Below are 23,165 nucleotides of genomic sequence, written 5' to 3'. Positions count from 1 at the left end.
CTCAAATGCGAAAATGAGCCTGATATGCAGCATGATGGGCTAGAGATATGATTATGGGCAAACTCCGAAATATTTAAGAGATAAAGAAGGCAAATTTGATCTATGGCTGAGATTATAAATTATCAATCAAATTTACAGAGATATTATTGAGAGAGTCAAAATGGAGAAAAGAGTCCTTGCATACCTCAATATCATATTTCCTATTTGTGATTTGATTAAAGAAAGAAAAAGAGGAAAAATAATTATATTTAGATAAGGAAGAAGGAAAAATCTCCTTTTTGAATGTTTCTGTTCAATTTTGATCAAGCCATTCATCGAACGGACATCCGGTGTTCGATCGAGCTGATTTTTGGAGAAGAGCTTCACGACTTCTTGATCCTCAAATCCAACGGTGCAATTGTGCATTTTATCTTTCTAAGTCAATCCGATTAGTACGTTAAAACCCTAATTGGTTGAGTCAGATAGAAACCCTGAGTTTGATTCAAATTATATCAGTAACAAATAGGACAACACTTCAGATTCTGAGAGAATTTTCAGACTTCTGCTAGGAAGTTTCTGGCCATCTGCGTGATGATAATAGTAATAGAACATCTAATTAGGATTATAGTTAGTGAACTAATATTAAAGTTCTGATTCTAGCTGCAAGTGGCCTGTTAAGTCTGGATTGAACTGGACTACATGGCTGGCCCTATTGTACAAAGGACTTGTTGTCTCACACTCAGGGTCTGGTTGTTTCTTCTTCTCGTGAACATATTCCTTACATCAATCTACATCACAAATCCTTCAAATAATTAAATTAAATTCACATATTAATCACTTGAAAATTTGTTATTCAATTTTGCTCTTTCACCTGATAGAATATGGGAATGCACTGTAGTTTATAGTGAAATCAAGGTGCAATGGAATAACAAGTCACAAAAATTTGTTTTACGGGCAGTGAATGGGAATTGGTTACGGGAATAAAGCCACAGTACAAGTACAACACCCAGGTGCTAGGCCGGTAGGTTTCCTAATCACAAGTGGTTTCTCTGAGGTTTCCACTTTCATTACTACCCAGTACCACTGATCTAAACAAGTTTCACCCAAATGATAAAAAGAAGAGACAAGAATTTAAACCACGTAACCGTGAAAAACTAACAGTAATTCAGAAGTTGATGATTTTTTTTTCTTCTTCTCTTCTCAATCTATTTCAGTAGAATCAATTATTATTGACCAGCTAGTTTTGATATACAAGATTACCTGAGTAAGGGACACAAGAGAGTCTGATATAGGTGCAAATGGGAAATGACTGGAAAGTGAAAAATCATACTAGGTTCTGGTAAGTGCCTTTTGAAATTTCAAAGTTTGGAATGAGATGGGAACAGCAGGACGACTTTAGTTTTTTATGGATTTAGTGCAAGTATTCATCACAAACTGAAAACAAAGCTTCTTAGTGGGTCACTAATCTCTAAGCCCAACCAACATTCACCAATCCTATATTTAAAAATTAATAAGATTATGAAACATGGTTAAAAGAGGAGACACGTGTTGTATGGTAACGATTTTGACACACTTATTTTATGCCATTTGCCTGTTTTGACACAGAAACAAAAATCTTGTGCGATACACCGGTCTAAAATTTATGTGCCCGTACAAGGATTTGACACACAAATTTGTTGGGTAGAGAAGCCCCAAATTACGGAAGCAATTCTGTTTGAAATTGCGGGGTACTGGTGAGGCTCGTGACGGTGATTAGGGTTATCGATGTAATTTTCACGATAACCCTACGCTTTGCTCAACTCTGTCGTCTCTCTCAACTCGCTCAACTCTGTCGTCTCTCTCTGCTCTCTCTCGTCTCGCTGGTCTCTCTCTGATTTCTCTACCTGCTCTGTATTGGAGGTTGAAGAAGAGCATCAAGTCGGGTTTGGTTTCGCGAGAAAAGGAGCCCTTACATCTTGACTGCCCTCCTCCTTTGTCTCTCAACAATATCGCCCCTGGTTGTGGATTCTGCTCTGTAGTTCGAGCTTTTGGTTACCGAAGAGTTTTTGTGGATTCTGCTCTCAAGGTTCCTCGTCTCGTCTCTCTCATCTCACTCAACTCGGCAAGCTCTCTGCAACCGACACTCTTCTTCTTCTTCTGTGGTATACTACCGCTGCCACCAGGTATCTTCTTAAATCTCTAGTTTGTTGAAGGCCAACAACTGAAACTATATAAATCTCCGTAGAAATTTCTAATGATCTGTTCCCTTAGCAATCGACCTTCTCTGTTGCATTATGAATTGTATCTAAGAAACACGTACAGCCTGAGGCAAATTCCACGGATAGGCTTCCTATGGATTTGTTCTTGTGCCAGACTCTCTGGTTGGTTACGTTGATACTCTGACCTGAATCTTCCTGTTGTCGGTTAGATTCATTTTGACAGAAAGGCCAACAACTGAAAATATATAAATTTCTATAGTGATTTAAACTGTTTACATGTATAAATTTCTGCAAAATTCTATGAGGTGATTTAAACTGTTTACATATATAAATTTCTGCAGAATTCTATGAGGTGATTTAAATTGGTTACATATATAAATTTCTGCATTTCTTGCATTTATGGATAATCTCATTTTTTGGATATCTTGATTTTCTGTAGCAATCTTGATGATTGAATATCTAAGAAATGGTCTATAGTAAGTCAGTGTCATTATCTGCCTTATGGTTTGCTTGTCCATCAAAATTTCATTTTGAATGAATCACTTGACAGAATTGAGCATCCACCAACCATGTTTTGATGTCTGATTTTGCTGAGTTGTGTAAGCTAAAATGTCAAACTTTGATATGCAAGAGCAGTAATTCGAACAGTAGTTTTGTTTGCTTTTCACTTTGGCTCATACTAGTTTTCTTCTTTCCTTTTAACAAACTGGATCATCTGTAACTAAACGTAGAATTGCAGCTCCGCAGGCTTAAATCAACCTATGACACTATGGCTTGGGTGGGCATTAATTTTAAATGTTTGTCCCCATTCTTCTGGAAAACAACATAGCAAACTAAGAAATCATAGTGCAAACCTCCACAAGGGCAGTGGGAACCATACACCCTATGGCTTCCAGTATGTGCAGGGTGAAAAAGCTCTCCAACTATTCATGTTCAGTCTTTATTATTTAGTTAGTTCTATGAAAACCAAATGCGTTGTTGGGCCTTGTCACCTGCTAAATGCTTGATCATGGGTTCAATTCATAGAAAGAATCTGAAAAAAAAGAGAGAGATAAGGATGCTTACACTTGACTTGACCGTCCCTAGGCCAGGGGCTGTGCTGTTCATTTAGCTTAGCATGCCCATATCTTTCTAGGGGTGTGACCAATTGTTACTTGATTTTGTTTTATGTGACCAATTGTGTATCAACTGATGTGTATTGTACTTTTTTAATTATTTTATTAAAAAAAAGTGCCCATTTTATATGCCGAATTGTACATACCATACAAGATTCTGTGCCAAGATGGGCCAGAGAAACGTGCCCATCTGTGTCCAACCATACAAGATTTCAGTATAGATTCTGTGCCAAATTTGCCTAATTTGGCACAGAACCATAAAAAGTGGATTTTGTGCCGAATTGGGAATTTTGGAACAGAATCGTTACCATACAACCCCTATATCTAAATTTGATTTGAAACTCTTAAGCCCAGCAGAGTTTCAGATTGGAGCTCTAAAGATAAGGTTGCTCACAGGTAGCAATCCGACGAACCAACCTAACCAACCAATGTTTGAATTCTCTCTCAACGTTTCCTTTGTTCGTAACTCTCTATTCATAGGAACACAGCTATAAGAAGTGACTGTTACTTCTTACCATCAACATTGAAATAATTTCCAAAATCTCATTAGCATCACATTTGAAAATTGTGTCTTTTCTCCAGCTGTCTAGTTTTTAGACAAGAACAATTAGCCCAAAGGGTAAATGGTATTATTTATCATACACTTTTTGGATAATAGATGATTTGAGACTCTTAACTACTAAAACGAACAATGAAGTTCCAAACACAGCAATAAAATGTTGTAACAACGTCTATTTGGTTATGGACCAAAAGGAAGAAGCTTCATTGAGAAACAGAGCAGATATCCTTATACGAAGAGAGGGTATTTTGCTTGTTTTCTGTTATTTATTGTCCCCAAAAACGAGATTGGTTGTTTTCAGGAAAGAGGATTCAATTGATGAAAACAAATATAGATATATAGAAGAACTCCCTATAAGGATAAATAAATTTCGGGGAAAGACAAAAGAAGAAGAATTAGATGAACATAGACGAATACTAATGAGAAAATCCTATTTCTTTCTTTGACCTATCGGCTCAGCTTCTCGCGATGCCACCCCCAAAAGATGCCTAAACGAATAATAATATGATAAAAAAGATAAACAGCTGCAACAAGCGATCCCACCATCAAAAGATGCCAGAATGAATAAGATGGTAAAGTGATAAACCGCTGCATCAAAATGACACCGACGAAGAAGTTTCGAAGGGACGGCGGCTGGGTTTAAAGCTCGTTTGAGAATTAGAATCCCTTTCGATTGTTCTCTTTCCCTCTTTTTTAAAATAAAAATTATAAAAGATTTCGATTTACCGTTTTAACTTCACTTATGGACGTAAGCACGGGCTTTTATTCTTATAAACATCACCGTGAAAGTACTAAAATTTGGGAGAAAAAAAACCACTGAAATTGATTTTTTTTCACCAAAAAATAAATAAATTTGAAATTGATTTTTTTCTCATAGATCTTCTCAACACTTTGTAAGTGAAAATAGTCTGTACTAACAGTAACACTATGAAAAATATATATTTGTGTAAAGATCAAAAATGAAAATTATACCAAAGACTACTTTAGGTTTGAGTTCGGACATTTTTATGAAGAAATTTTGGGTTAAAGATGTTTATAGAATTGGCAAAACATGTCATGAGACCTTTTGAAAATTAGTTTTTAGTAGTCAAATTCTCATTTAGGTGTTCTATCATTCTCGGAGAACAAAATAATGACCAAAATGCTTTTAGCAAATCGGGTGGGACTTCGTTATTTTCTTCCTAGAAAATTAGTTGATCCAAAAATCATGCTTTACGTGGCTATCTGCAAAACAAGCCTGACTTGTTTTTACATTTCGAGGCCACATTCCAATTCTCAAAAAGGAGTGGAGAGAAACTCAGGCGAGAGTCGTTGGAGGAACACATCCTTTTCTTGGCTCGCAACTTGAAGAAGGTAACAAGTTCTTCGTGTTTCCAGATAAAGCTCCCATGAGACTACACCTACTGGCACACCTAGTCTTGCCTCCATCACTCGTGCTCGTGGATCTAATTTTGGAAAATGCTTGTAATCATGGGGTTGCTATTGGAAGAAACTCAAGGCTAGTTCTCAGGTTTCTACAGATTCAGTTGGACCAAATAAAACTTGTTATCATTGAGGTCAATCCTAGTCATGTTTATAAATTTTATTGGAAGTTACATGGCAAACCTCCTCAGGATGCTCATATGGTTACTATTATGGAGACCACTTTTACATCTTCACAACCTAACCACAAATTGTATATGAAGATACCTGCAGAGGATTGCAATAGCTTCGCCTAATTTTTAGAACATGTTTATCTAACACTAATCAAATAGCGGTCTTCTAGCGTAGGAACACTGATAGGCAAAGAATGTTCCTAGCACAGAAATGTTGTCAAATGCTACCTAGTTTGCTCGGATCTCTCAACCTCTGATTTTCTCCCTCTATTGGTTTTCTTTCCCATGCTTTTATTGTGTCTCTCGCAACAATTATCTAGGTTTTTCAGTTAATTGTGCGTGTTTTTTCTTGACCTGGAAAAGCAAATCATCATCTGGATTTTGTAGTCAGCTTTGGGTTATGTTTTGCGATTACCTGTTTTTCCTATCTGAACAATCCATGAATCATCTGAGGTTTTAGATGTCTCTACTGTGCGTTTTTTGATGACGTTTTCTTTGAAGTTGTTGATTTTTCAAATCTGTAGATTAATGAAGAACTTTTTCGTGTTTTCTACTACTGTCTAGGGTTTAGACACGTCTTGTACTGTGTCGGCATGCCCATAGCCATGATGTGGTTGTCTCCCCCCAATTGTTGATCCTAGCAGTCATAGCTCCTAGCTGGCAAAAACTGATGCACACAGTGTGGTTTGATTGAATCAGTATATAAACATTGACACTTGAAAGAATACAGTGATGGGTAAGAAAAAAGGAAACAGAGGAGGCCAGACGCCATCTTCAGTGCACCAACTTACGCTGACGCTGAGGGAGGAAAGTAGCGGTAGGAAGCAAACCAAAAGTAGATCCAACAATATCAAGTCTATATTGAAAAAGCAGCATTTGCAGAATCTTGCACAGTGGGCTGGTGCAGAAGCATCTATTCCATCGCTGGCTGCCCTCTTTGGGCATCGTTTGGCAGATTGTGCCGAGGCCATGGAGACGCCACTTGATCCCTCTCTGTTCCTTTGCCAAAGGTCAGTACCTCTTCTTTCTTTGATCCAAGTTCTTCCTCATTGACTGAATACTTCATCCTTTCACCATTTCTGTTTTGACTACTATGTACATATATCAAGATATTTGATCTATATTTGTTCATTATAATGTTTTCTTCCAGTAGTTCTAATGAAGATATTTTCTTTGATGGAATCTAATGAAGATATATTGGTTCCTAGCTTCATGTTGCACTCAAGTTGAATTTCCTTGTTGATATTAATGTCTCCTCCCAATTACATATTAGTTACAACGAGGTGCAATATTCTCCTGTTTCCAGTTTTAATAACTTCACTTTATACAACTTTGGTGTTAAGTTTCAACCTGATATTGATACTTATCATTAGTGTTCTGCTCTATTATATGTAAATGGTCCAATATTTTAGTTTTTATCCAACTTTGAGGGCAAAATGATCTGATCTAACTTGATTCGGCTGATCCTTATTTGTATCAATATCAATTTTATGGCACGCGGACCAATATTACGAGTAAATCCCGGTGTAGAATTGCTTATGCAGGCGCATGCTAGCAAGAGTGTCAATTGTGTACCGAAAGCGTAGCATACCATACCGTTTTAAAATTCGGTACGGTATATTACGATATGGTATCGTATTGATATAAGATATTATACCGTCGGTATGTACCAAATACTGTACCGATTTACCATATTCCGAATACCGTACTCAATATCAAACACCGAAAATCGTACCGTATTGGGTTATTTCCGTAATTTTACTTTAAACTTATAACCCTAACTCCCTTCGTTTTAGACTTATGTTTTACACTTTTGCGAATTACTCTTCGTCTCTTTGAGTTCGACTTCGTTTCTGACTCTCTTCAAGTTCGACTTCGTCTCTTCGAGTTCGATCAATCCACGAAGGGAGGATTAGCAGTGATTTTAGGCTGGGCTTTGGCTTCTGAGGTCGAGATTACTTTAGCTCCATTCATTTCTCTTCTAGGTCTTCTTCGTATCTTTTCTTATCAACTACCAAAGTTCCATTGTCGATTGCTCGAGAGGTTGACCATCTCCGTTTGGCTAGCGAAAACCTGTCTACTTTGTTAGTGTTTCAGATGTGTGTGACCTCTCCGAATTACCCATTTTATTTTGTTCTTAAACTGCTTTCATGGTCTATCAAAGAAATTGTTGGAGCTGAATGCATGCATATGACGAACCAGGGTAGACTTTCAAGTACCCTTCTTGCTTCCCACCCCCCACCCTTTTTTTTTTCTTTTCTATTTTACTTTTATTTCTGAATTTCCCTAATCTCCCTTGTTTGTTCTCTACAAGTGTGATCAGAAACTTGATCAAAGTAACAAAATTCTTGGGGAGAAATGCAATCATTGTCAAGTACTTCAATTTTGATATCAAACATAACTTTTGCCCAATGAAAAAAATCGAAACTGGAATTTTGACCTTGAAAAAGGCCAAAATTTTGATATTTCGGTCCAAATTAGTGATTTTTTTTCTTTCTGAAAATTTGAACTTCAATTTTGGGCTTCATATGGACTCAAAATGATTTGGATTCTTGCATACTACCTATTTTAAGCATATAAACACTATAGAACTTCTAGTTTACCAAAAAAAACCATTGAAAATGTAACATTCAAGTATGTACTACATATGAGAAGAAGCGAGAATGTTACCAATTACAAGTCTACTCTATTCCATGTCTTCCTCTTCCGTCTGCACCCCATACAAATGACTATACAAGCCCCATAATGTTTGCCCCATATAGTTGCCGATGTAGTGCAGCTTTGTACGTGGCCTCATCCACATGTCTAAGATTTCCTGATGGTGGGAAGTTTTGAATCTCCAGATAAAGAACTGGCTCAACTGCATATGGAAAGACTGGTGGTGGCTGTGGTATAGAGTGGAAGATCTGCTCAACAAATGAAGACTTAGGCATAGAGTGGAAGATCTGCTCAACAAATGAAGGAACACCCTAGTTGTTAGTATAAGGTCCATACTGACAATAAGGTTCCAATGGGTAACTCCGATAGGTGATAGTGGGAGGGACACCATAAGCTCTATAAGATTCATAACCATAAGGCTCCACTAGTGGCTGACCCTGAGTCTGATAGCCAGGAGGGACACCATATGGTCCATAACCATAAGCTCCATAAGTCGACCCAGTAAAACCAATACTCTCCACAACAGTATCATATGAGGACTCTGCAAGCCTATGCCATTCGGATTCTCTGGAGGTGGAGTCTCTAGAATCAACTATGCTTATCGATCTCATAGATCCCACCAAGCTCTCGGCATCAGCTGGAAGGTAGGACCCATATGATAGCATGTCCTTTGTGCTATAGCCGTGCTATCTCCCCTTCCCCTTCCTCGAATATGTAGAGGAAACATTTTTGCCTTAAGATGTAGCTCAGTATGGTTTGAATCTTGTGTCGTGTGGGTGAATAGACTCTTGCTTGTAAATCTCGTTGGTCGTCCTCCCCCCTGACTCTCATGTACTGGTGGTGGTGGTGGTCTATCCCTAGGATCAGTTGAATCTTGATCACGAGGTCCAACACCCTCCTCACCCCCTCCATCATCATCATCACCATCGTCGTTATCATCCTTACCATTGTTGTCATCACCAGAGGCCTGAGTCACATCATTCTTAGTGTTGGACCAGACAATCAAATCCTCGCTCTGGGTGGATGCACTAGAGTGTAACACGAAGGGACGGGCGGGCGTTGCATGTGCACCCCCCTCTTGGGCCATGAAGTCCTCCACATCAGCCCGCATCTCCTTTGCAATCTATCTACTGGGACGACCTCCTTCCTCATCCAGCAATGGCTTTCCACTGTCCCTGATCCAGTCAAACTACTGGGTTATCATCATCCATCTCAAATATGTCGGCCAACTCAATCTTGTTACTCTCTTTGTCCATCCCCTGTTTAATATGATCCTCCCTCAGTCTCATATTATAGTGTAAGCAAAAAGGTCCTCTAGACTCTTCATGCCCAATCGGTTGCGCCTCTTTAAGTGAATGAGGTTGAAGGTGCTCCAATTTGGCTCACAATTAGTGGCAAAACATGTCTGGGAGAGCACTTTGCTTGTAATCGTACTCAAGTGGGGTGAGTCACGTCCAAATTGCAACCACCATTCAACTGCAACAAACATGGACTCCAAGTCATTTCAATACTTAAATAACTAAGTTAAAGATAGAATATAATAATTAAATATATAATGAAGGAACTTACCCTTAGGGGCAGATTCCTGTCCCAATGCGGCCACGAACCGACTGAAGCTCCTAATGGCATCCCTAAATGCCTTTATCTAATATATTAAGAAAAAAAACAATAACTAGGTTAATAACTTAGTATAAAACTATTAATTCTGAATATCTAATCATTATCTAATCATTATCTCACCTCCATAAGGATGTTTTCTTGTTTAGATGGATCTTGTTCCAACTTCTCCACTGTAGTTTTGATGGCATCCATCAAATCTTGCCTCATCCCAAGATTGTCCTTGTAATGGTACTTGGGATTTAAATAGTATGTTGTGTAAGAAAAAGTATGTCATAAAAGGGAATAGTTAATACTTAATAGTGTGATAACATAATGAAAATTAAATTGAACCCTAGACTTAACAACTCACTAGCATCATGCAGTGGATGCTGCAACATAGACTCCCATCTAATTTGGATGATGTTAACGACTTTCTTATTGCCGTGTGGGTAGACCTGAGCAACTTGCTGCTTCATCTTATCTACTGCAGCCCATATGTGTGGAAGAGTTGGTCTTCTCTGCTGATCTACCATCCTTAACACATGCGCCACAGGCTCAAGCATCTTAACCACTATCCTCATATTATGCCAGAAAGTCTCATCGAGTATGGTCAACTGTGCTCTCCTTCCTCCCATGGATGAAGAACCCTCCCAGTTAAACCACTGCTCTAATGCAAACATGCTCCTAAGACCAGTCTTTCTACTCTCAAAGATTTGAAGTGCTATCCAATTGGTAGCAAATCTAGTTACACCTGGCCTCACTAAGTCACCCTGACACTCGTCGCTCATCATCTTTAATGCATAGGTGTGGTTATAAATGAAGGTGCTAACTTGTCGGGCTTGTTCCATGGTCTTTTTCACAAGCTTGACCTTTCGGATGTCCTTTATCATTAAGTCAATGTAGTGAGTAGCACATGGAGTCCAAAACAGCCTATATATGTCCATCCATCAAGGCATCAATACAAAATTATAAAGTGTACATGTAATGTAAATATATGTATTTAAAAATGAGAATTTGTACTATATGTTTTGATACCTGAAGTTCCCTTGCATCTTCAACCCAACTTTCTTGTCATTGGAGACATTTATCAGTCACAATTTGGATCACATTTTTCACTCCAACCTCCTTCACCACTTGCTTTAATAATTTATAAATGTATTTTGCATCCTTCTTCTCACCGGATGCATTTACTGACTTGAGGAACACTGTCCTCCCATCACAATTCAACATGAAATTGATGATGGACCATTCCAACCATCAACCATCACAATCACTCCATAATGAGCCCACACAGGCTTTAATTCATTAATATACTCATTTAACTCCTCCTTATGCTTAGGCAAATAGACATTATATATCTCATATGGAGTGGGTTCCTGTACACCACTCCCAACCCTTCATATCTCCTCAATTATATCCTTATAGTAAGGCTGATGCAGCACAACCAGAACCAGAAATTACTGTTCACGCTACAGTAGCGTGAACAGTAACCTAGATGATATTTTTCATATTTGGTGGACCCCAAGTCTAGCTTGCATGGAAATAGATTCAAATTTGGTGGGCCCAAACTCCAGCTTGCAAGGAGATAAAATAGGATATGTTTTCGTGGGAGTTCTAGAGATAATTTAGAATTTTATTATTTATTATTGGGATAATCATGTAATCAAAGTTTTTTTATTTGGGTAGGATATCTAGGATAAGTTTTAGTTAGTTTTAAATTCCTAAGAGTCCTTGTAGGATCAGTCTTTTGTTAGTTTTAAATTACCAAGAGTCCTATTAGAGTCTGTTTTCGTATCAAGTATGTTTGTTTTGTTATTTAAACACTTGTAATCCGCTTATTGAGTATGGAATAGAAAAATATGAATTGAAGCTTGAGCTTTGTGCGTTTGCAGCCCCCCCCCTTCTCTCCTCTTTTCTTCTTCTTCTTCTTTTCTTCTTATGAGTGTTCTTCTCTCTCTTCCTCTTCTTCAAGACTAATTCTTCTAAGATTTCCCTTCTTCCCCCTATCTTCTTTATATCCTTCTTTCTTCTATATTCTGTCCCCCATTAAGGGCCCTTGGGCTGTATGTGTTGCAAGCCTGGAATACTATGGTAATAAGCCCATTTGGAGAAAGCCATCCCCACCTTTTCTTCACACTTCCCCACAAGTGCTTCAACTTTCTCTGCTTTTGCTCAGGCCTCCTAAATAGGGCCGAATCATTGTGAAGAATTTTCAGATTCGGATCTGTAGGATGTGCTGGTGAAGCTCGACCCCTTATTGAGGCCCGTGGGATAGGAACCTCCTGCCTCACGCTGCAACTCCTCCTCATAGGGTTTTGGGAGTTGCATGTGCCTCCCATACTTGCTGGCTCTCTAAAGGACCCACAACCCATAGACCTCTGTTGCCTCCTCATGTCATCAACTGTCTGCTAGTCCCTACTCATCATTATTGCCCTCCTGATTTGCTCGGCCTCTAGGTCAAGGTCACATCCATACTCTCTTGGCTCATCTAAACCATAATCATTGGGCTCTGGAAGGTCATCTAGGCATGCATCGTCGAACTCCTCCTTTTGTGTTCTCTTCTCTTTCCTCTTTTGCTTTCCCCCATTAATATATGAAGCCATTGCCTTTTTGACCTCTAAGGGCACCTTTTGGCTCCCTACTACATCCCTGTTTCCACTAGCTAGATGCACATTCAATCTAGTGGCCCCACCTCCTTCTATTTGTTTTTTGTAGTAATTACACTCACTCTTCCTCCTATCAGCTGTTAGTGGCCTCCCATGTTGCCAAGTTATGTTTGACATCTTTGGAAGAAAGTGCTTGATACAAGAAATACACATTAAGTATCTTGAAAAGCTCCACAATATGCTCCAAAAATACATACATGCTTCTAATATAACCTCCTTATATATATATATATATATATATATATATATATATATATATATATATATATATATATATATGTACATATATGTACATATATATGTACATATATATATACATATATATGTACATATATATGTACATATATATGTACATATATATGTACATATATATGTACATATATATATATGTACATATATATGTACATATATATGTATATTACCAGGGAGAAAAGCGAGGATCTTTTGCGGTGTTCACAAATATCAATGGAGAACCATTGATGAATGATACATGAATGGGGGAGGGTAAGCCTACTTCTAAAGAGAAGTGGAGAAATGAATGCTAAAGAGAGTCTAAGGAGAGAGTCCAAAGAGAAAGTCCCCTTCATGATAGAGAACACCTCTATTTATAATCATTCCAATGATCTTGATGGATTTTGGTGAGATATTGTTGATTAAGCAATGAAGGGTCTTGATCGTATTGTTGAGATCTTCCTGTAATCTTCTTGGATTTGGTGAGATAAGGTTGTGATAAGGTTACTGTAGATGAATAATAACCTGTCGGGTACCCTTGTTTTCGGCCGTCCGATTGGAATCTCGAATCTCGACCCTTGAGATGAATTGTTGAGATATTGTTTAAAATGATGTTTAGGTCTTGATTTGATCTTGGCCATTGATTTGCATTGTTGAGAGGGTATTTGCTTTGCACCATTGGATGCATATATTTGCTTTACACCGCTTGATGCAGATATTTGTTATGCCCCATTGGATGCATAAATGATGATTGATGAAGAATCTTACCAGGGCATTCCATGTGTCAAAGATACTGTTTTCGCTTTTGGTTTGGTTAAAAAAGATTAACCCAATTTGGTTGAGCCGGGTTTTGGTTGGATTGGTTTAACTGCGACATTTCCAAATGCAACACTCCTGCCCTTATCAAATCATTAACAGGGCTTGTACCAATCCCCACAATTTCTCTGGCTTCATCTTACAACAGCAATAAAGCCAAGCTGTTGGCTAAACAAGCACTTCTTGAAGCCCAGTTCGCCGCCCTTGACAAAGAAGATGAGGACGACAAAGAAGATTATGAACAATCCATCAGTGATTCCATGTTGTATTCCTTGTTATTTTGGACAACATGCACATGATCCACTAAATGATGAGAAGGAGGACAATAATAAAGACCTTCTCGCTGAATTCGTTGCATCCACCTCCTTTCTTTGTGTTACTAGCAAATGTGGCCGAGGACGTGGCAATGGACGTTCCAAAAATACAGCCAATACCACCGACAAAGGAAAAAAGCGTGCTGCCAAATAATCATTTTGCTTGAACAATTATGTCCAGTTTTCAGGATTTGAAGATGGGAAATCGTCAGCCATGATGACATCAAAGAATGGCCCGTAAGCCGTGACGGCAGTGTCGGCGCCCTACTACCCAAGGTAAGATATGGATTACCGTAACTATTCCAGCCATGAATAGTTTGATGAGTCCTATCAGTAAGAGGACAAACTGTTCATCATTCTGGTTTAAGAATGGTCCAGTCTATATCCGGTTTGGTCAAATATGATTAAACCAATCTAGCAAAAACCTAGCTTAGCCAAATTGGGTTAATTTTTTTTAACCAAACCAAAAGGAAAAACAGTGACATATGGAATGCCCTGGTATGGTTCTTCATTTATCATTTATGCATCCAATGGCATTTATGCATCCAATGGTGCATAACAAATATCTGCATCATGCGATGCAAAGCAAATATCTGCATCCAACAGTGTAAAACAAATACCCTCTCAACAATGCAAATCAAGGGCCAATATCCAATCAAGGCTAGGACATCATTTCAAGCAATATCTCAACAATACATATCAAGGGTCAAGATTCGAGCTTCCAATCGGACGGCTGAGAACAAGGGTACCCGACTGGTTACTATACATCTACAGTAACCTTATCACAACCTTATCTCACCAAATCTAAGAAGATTACAAGAAGATCTCAACAATGCGATCAAGACCCTTCATTGCTTTTTCAACAATATCTCACCAAAATCCATCAATATCATTGAGATGCTTATAAATAGAGGTGTTCTCTATTATGAAAGGGACTTTCTCTTTGGACTCTCTCCTCGAACTCTTTTTGAGCATTCATTTCTCCACTTCTCTTTAGAAGTAGGCTTATCCTCCCCCATTCATGTATCATTCCTCAATGGTTCTCCATTGATATTTGTAAACACCACAAAAGATCCTTGCTTTTCTCCTTGGTGTGTGTATATATATAGTATTTTTTTAATATATAAATAATTTAAAAAATATATAAAATGCACACTAATTATCTTAAAAAGCCCCACAACATGCTCCAAAAAATTGCATACATGCTTCCACTAATACTTTCCTATCTTTAAATTTAAAACAACAATTAATTAGTTTTTTTAATATTTAAATATTTTTTTAATTATTGATATATATATATATATATATATATATATATATATATATATATATATATATTAAATATAGTAAAAATAGATAATTAACAGAAGAAAAAAAATTTGATTCAACACCATCATAGCAATTTGGTGTCTCAAGTCTCACATACATTAACATGAAGCTCATACATCTACTATACATATGCATTTTTAGCAATATACATAATTTACAAAATATTTTTTAATAACAGAAAAATAAAAAAATAGTAGAAAGAACCAAAAAATTAATTTTGACACTACAAATTCATAGATCAACACTCTAAAGTAAACATTCTTAAATTTGGAAGTAATCCAAGAAGATTTAAGGCTCAAAAAAAAAAAAAAAAGAGGAAGTTGATTACTCACCTTGCAAGATTTGAGAAGATCCACAAATGGAGCAAATCTAGTGTTTGAATGAAATGGAATTGTTGAAATTAGGTGAAAATAGGGATGAAAGCAAGAGAAATCAAAACAAATTTCAAAATAGGGTCAAAATCAGAGAGGCGATATGGTTGAAATTAGCGATAGGTCTTAATACCGATCGAAAAGCTTGATTTTATAAGCTGGGGTTGTATTGTTTTGTGTCGATATGACACGATACGAAATATTGTGTCGTATCAACCGAAATAGCGTGTCATATCGATCGATATATTACACATTTCGTGTTCCTATCTTTGCATTTCGTTTCGTTTTTGAAAATTGCAAACATTTCGGCCGAATTTTGACAATTTTGGTTGAATTTTCTTCTATGCTTTTGTGGTCTTAGAGTGTCACTAGAACGGGGATTGGTTGTATGCTTAAGGATTAAAGTGTTTAGGAAGGGAAGCGTTAAATCAAATTGCTTAGAAACCGTTTGTGGAGAGCGTTATTACTTATAACTTAGTAGCATTTGGGATCACATTCGTTGGGTTGATGGTTGACCGCATATGTTTACTAGACAATGGAACATAATAATATTAATATGCCTCTAGTCAATACTTTAGCTTATTGTGGCAACATTACAAATCAGAAGATTAGAAGAATGGGTTTTTTTTTTACTGAAATTATGCAGTACCATATAATGAACTGTGCCATTTTTCCGTACCAATTTTATACCAAAACTGTACCGTACTGTTTTCATACCATACCATATAAATTCGGTATTGTACAGTTTCGGTATCCGGTTTTGAAATTCGGTACAGTACTGTACCAAATTGACATCCTGACATGCTAGTATGAAAACTACAGATCTGGTCCATCTCATTATCAAATCTTTGATGCTGAATGCTTTGGTCAACTGGGGGGGTGGGGTGTAATGCTTAACCCAAACCTTAAGCTTTTCACCTTATGTGTAGTCAGTTGAAAGTTAGACTCATCTTAGGACATGGAACTATTGTTTTAATACTTGGTACTCTGTTAGGTTTGTCTACAACTTCTGGAGGAAAAACTTATTGACATGATACATTTTGTTGATTTGTTCAATCTGTTGGTTGTTTCAGTTGGACGGATACAGGACAGAAAAGAATCAATCTTTTTAGTGCAATGTGTTGATTGTTTTAATTGGACAGATAAAGAACAGAAAAGAATGAAGCTTATTAAATATCCATCCCAACAAGTTAGATGGGAGAGTATGGACAGGATGTATCTTCCACGGGTGCATCTAATGTATGCTCCCATGATGAGAAGCTATCCCATGAATTGTGTGAGGATCTCCCTCAGATTTTATAGCTGATTTCCCCTACACGCAGTAGAAAAATTCCTTCTAGACTGGTTTTACTATTTCATGCTGAAAAATATCTTGCACCTGTTTATACATAGGTTGCTGTTTAAAGCTAGGGTTACTTGTTTTGCTAACTCCTTTTCCTGCTTCAAATGTTATATGTTGAACAGCATCAACGTATTGCTTAACTTGTGAAGAGTTTATTGTGAAATCCATGAGTTTAAATGCTGTCAGATTCATTGTTATGGATGCAGTGACAAAACAAAAGGAAAAAGAAAATCATGTGCCTGATGTGGTCATATGATTGGCTCACTCCTTGAGTCTTTAGAGTTGCCAGTCTAGTCATTGTCTTGGGGACAGTTCTGGGCATTATTTTGTCTTTTAGGTGCCACCGGTGTTCAAATAGCAGAGAATTCCCTGTCATTGAAGATTGGAGATAGAAGAGATAAGTAAAAATAAATAGGCTTGGAATTCTCTGAAAACCCTAGGAATTTACCAAGAATAACCTGAGAAATTTTCTGTCAGCTACTAAATCCTCAGCAAACTACTGAGAGCTCTGTCGTCATATTGTTTTTTTAGGCTTGGGTCTTACGCCTGACATTTTTCTACGGAAATGGCAATAGACGAACTCATGGAATGATATGCTCTGTGGACCAGTTTTTGAGGATCCTAATCCACTACTGGAGAATATAATCCTCGTTCATCCGACACTATCAACGAGAAACACTAAAGCTAACCAAAATAATTGCTTTTATCTGCACATTTCACTAGCAGGACTGGGGCTGAAGGTCTAAAACCCAAGGAGTGTGCTGTTGTAGTACCAATCCAGGTCCTCCTCTTGGTATGTGGTCCTAGATTGGTAGATGATCAACTAGGAGCCAGTTCTTCCAAGATCTTGATCAGAACCAACTTATGGGACAAAACAAGTTAGATTTAGGTAGGTTTGGTTATGGTGTATGAGTCGACTTCCTTTATGTGATCTCAAATGGGCTATCTTGTGGATAGTTATGGAGACACTAGATGGTTTCACATGGTTTCAGTGAGGTGCTTTAGGTGGATCTTGATCATCTATTGCCTGACACATGCTGCTGACCCTGCTGCCTGTCGCTAAGACCCTGAAATGTGCACTGCAAATCAATTTTATGATTTTGTGGCTTTGATTCAACCTACTCTTATCTGACACAAACTGATTGACTGTTTAACCAACAGGGAAAGATAGATTGTGTCTTCTCCGTCATCCTTAATCATGTCTTCCTCTTGTTCATCTTCCCTGCTTTCTTGCTTTGACTGTTGCAAAGGCTTGTCTTCCATGTTGACAAGTTAAGCTTTATTGGAGAGATCCTGGTGGTTATTTATGCTGGGGAAGAATATGAAGGTTTGTTGGTGGGTGTTCCAGGTTCATCACCAGCAGATCATTGAGCTATTGGGAACTTGTGGCGAGTGCTTCCAGGAAGGAGTTCCAATGGGGTAGGGATTGAGAAGTTTTGCCTTTCATGACATTGAAGTAGTGAGAGAAAAGACTAAGTAGACTTCCTTTAGTAGAAAGTAAATGCAATTCCTTAAGAAATTGGGTTTTCGTAGGGTCCAACCATATTGCTCTTTCATGATTTTAGGTGTGGCAGGTAGTAAAACTAAATGAGCAAGAACTTAGAAGACCCATAATGAGGCTTTTTTTCTAAAATTTTCTGACTTTTACATTACTGTTTTTGGGTTTCAGGCTTTTGTTCAGATTAATTTCCAGAACCCTTATTTTTGGGGACCATGAAATATATGACTGTTAATCAGTTATCCATTTGGAAATTACTTGAATTTATGGATCAAGGGATCCTAAGTTTGCTTGTCTTCTTTGATTTCCGCACTTGAATTTGTTTCTCCTGGTGGAGGATTTTATTCTCATTTCCTGTGAATTAGGGTTTGAAGATGTGATTCCCCTTCTTTATGTGAAAGAGATTAAATTTGGTGGTGGGTTTCTTACAGCAATGGATTACTGCGTAGATGTTGGGCAGCTGATTCGTGAAACCCCTAGCAGCGGTGTTTATTGGGTTCCAGGGTTAGGTGATATAGTTGTTCGTCGGATAGGATTAACGCTAGTGGGAGGTCCAGGACCTGGGCCAGATGCAGACCCCAGTCTGGTTTCGGGTTCATTGGTTTGGCAACAACACAAATCTGGCTGGTTTACAAGTACTTTCAAAATTTTGAACTTTCAAAACCGTTGGATTGCTTTGCAGTACATGTGGGAAGATCTTAACGATACACAGCAGGGGCTGTATGGGGTGTCAGGCAGCAGAGGATCAGGATCCTAGTTTAGGTTAAGTTTACAGGATAATGGGAGGTTTCTTGGTTTGGGGAATATTCTAAAGATGTGCTTGGGTGATATAGGAGTTTTGAAGTTGATGAAATTTGGATCGTGTCCCCCCCCCCTTTTTTTTCCCGTGGTGGGGGAGGGGCGCTTATGGTGGGGATGATGATCAAAGTTTGGAAGGATTTGAATGCTTGGTTATAAAGCTATGGGAATTCTTGATTTTAGGTCAAGAATTAGGGCTCACAATCAGGAACTGTTGAATTCTAGGTTTAGGGTTGTCAGAATGGGCTGTAACTTTGAGTGATGTAGTCGATATAGGTATATGACCCCCAAGTTTGGTGAGATCTGGATGTCAAAATTGGGAGGTATTGAGTTTGCTTGTTTTGGGGGCTATAGGAGTCCGAAAATTCACGAAAATAAAGAAAAGGTAATTGCATTTGGGGATGGTAATGCAAAAAGTTGACCGAACTGGAGATACCAGTGGTAGATCGATTGCAACCAGGATCTGTACAATAGCGAATACAAGATATAATAACTAGGACCCCTTTTTTTCTCCACATAAGAAAGAACATAAAGAAGATAAGAAATAAAGAAGAGGGGGGGGGGGTATACAAGAAGGATAGATAAAGAAAGGGTTAGGGGGATCGGCTATCTCAGCCCTGGGTCTCTTACCCACGGCTATCTCAGCTGTTGAACATGGCTTCCTCCATAAGCAATGGCGACATGACCTACAAATTTGATTTCTTTAAACTCTGCCTTTTGATTGCTATGTAAGGGCCTATTAATAGCTTGGTTAAGGCTTCACAAGGAATAGGAACTTAAAAGACTGAAAATAGAAACTAATAACCTGGTGACAGTAGAATCTTATGGCAAATAGAAACTAATTAAAATTAGAAATTACTAGGCTTTATGATTTGGTCATATTCATATATGATTAAAATAGAAACTAAACTAAGGTCCTATATCTCCCAAGAATAAAATCTGTGATCTCATCTTTGGCTTCTCAAAATCCTATGAAATTCCCAATATGCCTCATATCAACAGTGTTTTTGCCTGCCTTCATGTGTTGATCTATTTAGTGGTCTAGGTTGTCTAGTCAAATTGTGGAGCAAGGGGACCTTTTAGTTGGACCAGCTGGCTGGTTTGAGCTGGCTTCCAATGCTGGTTGGAATTGGTCCTAGCTGTTCATTCTTTGGCTCATTCCAATGTGTCCCTGTTCTACGTCAGGTGGGGTTTAAGCTTCATGCTTAATTTGATGGAGCAGCACTGAAATGGAGATTTGAAGGCTGAACCCTCAGCCACTGCAGGATCAAGGCTTGACTTCACCAAGAACCCAAATAATTCCCACCTTGGAGTTTCCTTGAGAGGCTACACCAATCAGTACCTAGATAAAAAACATCCTTAAGAGCAGCAGCATAAGGTGAGAAGTAACTCCATGTTCAGTCTGTATTCTTCATTCAATGGGGCTCCATATATCTAGCTTTACAGCCGAAACCCTTGAAATATGACTTAAAACCAACAAAAACTAGGGCTTAAACTTAGGACAACCAACTGAAATTGAACTTGGACATATGAACTTTAATAGGAAAATATAACCTAATAATAGCTAATTAAAAGACTTATTGACCCCTAAACTTTTTTTGGATCAGAAATTGAACCAATTGAAACATGGTTCTGTTAAACAGAAAAAGGACTGAAACAACATTAAGTTCGCGTATTTTCATACTCTACGCAGATTTACTCATAGTTTAGGTCTATTAAGTTAACCAATTATATAGGTAACCTATGGAAGCAGGCCCAATACCTATATGACTCAACCTCGTGCCTATTCCTAGGAAAAAGAACCTGATTTGGTGTTGGATCTGCATCAATTGGCCTTCAAGGCTGCATGAGTAACTGATCAATTCCTTGTCGAAACAACCAAGGTACAGTATTCATCCGTAACCGTAGTGCAGTTTTACTAGAAAAGGGTGCTAGTGGCACCAGGAGCTACCAAAGCTGAACTAGGGTCAACATGGATGACTTCCCAAATAAAGCCATCTTGCCTTTTGGTTTCCTTCTTACAGAAACATTTGATGTGGAGAACATAGTTTCACTTAGTTAATTCCTCGAAAGTTCTTGAGACTGGACTATTGGACCCTCGGCACAATAGAGCAAGATAACAAATCACCCAATCCAAAGCAGAGATGGAGAGCTAGTTCCCCTTTTTTCTCATTCAGTTGAGATGTTTAAGTTTTTATATTCAAGCAAAGATGGAGAGCTTTTTCATCTTTCTTCCCTTGTTTGAAATTTTAAATTTGCTTTCTTTGCTTTTCTCCTCAAATTATTTTCTTTTCCCTAACCTCATAAGGCATGTGGGAACCACTGGATACCCACCTTGAAAGTAACTAACAGGGGAGATTCTGGTTAAATCTGTTCCATGTTGAGAATACATTTTCAAAAAGATTTAATAAAAAAAGTCCCTGATAATTTAAAAAAGGACTTCTCTGAACAAAATATGATTAAGATACATCGACAGAGAGCACTGTGACAGTTCTTCACCTTGTTGCAACCTTGTATCACAGACTCAAAAATTGAAAAGAGTTTCGAAGTATGTATTAATTTTTCTACGTACCTATTAGCATCGTGTTCTCGTATCTTGTCTTGCACTGTTTGATGTGGTGCTGAAATAAGTTGCCCGGATACTCTCATGGTTACTTGGCATGATCTGATGCTAATTCTAATCTGGTAGTTTGCTTCAATAATTAAATGATATAGTTCACTGGCTCCATGAATGAGCGTAAATGTATTTGTTAGAATGATAGTTGATCATTTCCTAATACCTTTTTTCTTGTGTGAAATTTAAAGCAAAAATGACTTGATGGCATAGATTGTTTCCCTTATTGGAAGGCATGCATGGTTTTCCTGACTGTAATTCACTTTGTTACAGATGTGAGACTATTCTTCAGCCTGGCCACAACTGCACTATTCGAGTTGTAAAAGATAATGGCAGGGTACGGGGACATCACAAGAAACTCAACAATCCTACTCAAAACAATGTGGTTTATACATGCCACTTCTGTTCATATAGGAACGTGAAAAAAGGGACATCAAAAAATCACATGAAAAGACCTAGACCAGTTACCAAATTGGAATGTGTTACTTCCACTCCACAGGAGTCTACCATTGTGGAGAAAGGTGTGGCAAGGAAACAGGGTAATGACAATGTAGAGGACTTGTCATTAGAGAAGGCATCCATATCAGAATCAACGCCTGGTGGTCCAGTGGCTGATCTAACAACAGGTGGACAGATTGCTCAGGATGATATCCCTCTAACGCCGTTGGTGAAGACGAGTCTTTCTGTAGGAGAGGGGAAAGGGAAGACGTCTGTATCAGAATCAACGCCTGGTGGTCCAGTGGCTGATCTGACAACAGGTGGACAGATTACTCAGGATGATATCCCTCTAACGCCGTTGGTGAAGACTTGTCTTTCTGTAGGAGAGGGGAAAGGGAAGACATCCATATCAGAATCAACGCCTGGTGGTCCAGTGGCTGATCTGACAAAAGTTGGACAGATTGCTCAGGATGATATACCTCTAACGCCGTTGGTGAAGACTTGTCTTTCTGTAGGAGAGGGGAAAGGGAAGACATCCATATCAGAATCAACGCCTGGTGGTCCAGTGGCTGATCTGACAAAAGTTGGACAGATTGCTCAGGATGATATCCCTCTAATGCCGTTGGTGAAGACTAGTCTTTCTCTAGGAGAGGGGAAAGGGAAGAAAAGAAAGAAGAGAAGATCAGGTTCTAACCAGGCTAGCGGAACTGAATGCAATTCTGTAGGTGCTACTACGGAGGGTCCGGTTAGTGGCTCCAGTAAACGAAGGAGAAAATCTTGGACTACACTGAAGGAAATTGTTGAAAATAGTGAACGAAAGAACAATAACGTCACTAATTTTTCAATCCCATTCTTTTTGTAGATGGCCATTTCTTATGTGCGATAAGAAAATGTAGAGACAATAAAGAATCTGAATTTTTGAGCCGTAAGATCGGTGCTGAGTCGGCATGTTAGCACTTGGAAGTTGGAACTGAGTCTCAAAATGTGATGGGTACAGCCCTTGTCCCCACATTGTCGAACATGTGGAAACTTGCTCTTGTCGACT

At 38.3% G+C, this 23,165-nt stretch overlaps 1 protein-coding gene across 4 annotated transcripts; it reads left to right on the top strand.

The window, feature by feature from the left end:
- Window positions 1-1,726: 1,726 nt before the first annotated feature.
- Window positions 1,727-23,121, top strand: LOC149030003 (RNase P Rpr2/Rpp21 subunit domain protein). Of its 4 annotated transcripts, none has more exons than XM_089142330.1 (3): window positions 1,727-2,141; window positions 6,177-6,456; window positions 21,956-23,121. In XM_089142330.1, exons 2-3 carry the CDS (start codon window positions 6,179-6,181, stop codon window positions 22,980-22,982), a joined length of 1,305 nt encoding a protein of 434 aa, XP_088998456.1. In that variant the 5' UTR covers window positions 1,727-2,141; window positions 6,177-6,178; the 3' UTR covers window positions 22,983-23,121. The 4 variants fall into 4 exon arrangements, with proteins under 4 accessions (XP_088998456.1, XP_088998455.1, XP_088998454.1 ...); XM_089142329.1 differs by having other exon boundaries at window positions 6,146-6,456; XM_089142328.1 differs by having other exon boundaries at window positions 6,011-6,456.
- The last annotated feature ends 44 nt before the right edge of the window (window positions 23,122-23,165 follow it).

This window comes from Hakea prostrata, chromosome 1 (genome assembly GCF_041222555.1).
Source record: "Hakea prostrata isolate BN-2017 chromosome 1, UWA_Hpros_2, whole genome shotgun sequence".
NCBI lineage: Eukaryota > Viridiplantae > Streptophyta > Magnoliopsida > Proteales > Proteaceae > Hakea > Hakea prostrata.
This window is presented reverse-complemented; position numbering and strand designations above follow the sequence as displayed.

Bases quoted from the DNA above. Each gene is read 5' to 3' on its own strand.
- LOC149030003 (XM_089142330.1), top strand. From the start codon at position 6,179: ATGGGTAAGAAAAAAGGAAACAGAGGAGGCCAGACGCCATCTTCAGTG. The intron at 6,457-21,955 runs GTCAGTACCTCT...ACTTTGTTACAG, and splicing joins TCTCTGTTCCTTTGCCAAAG to ATGTGAGACTATTCTTCAGC.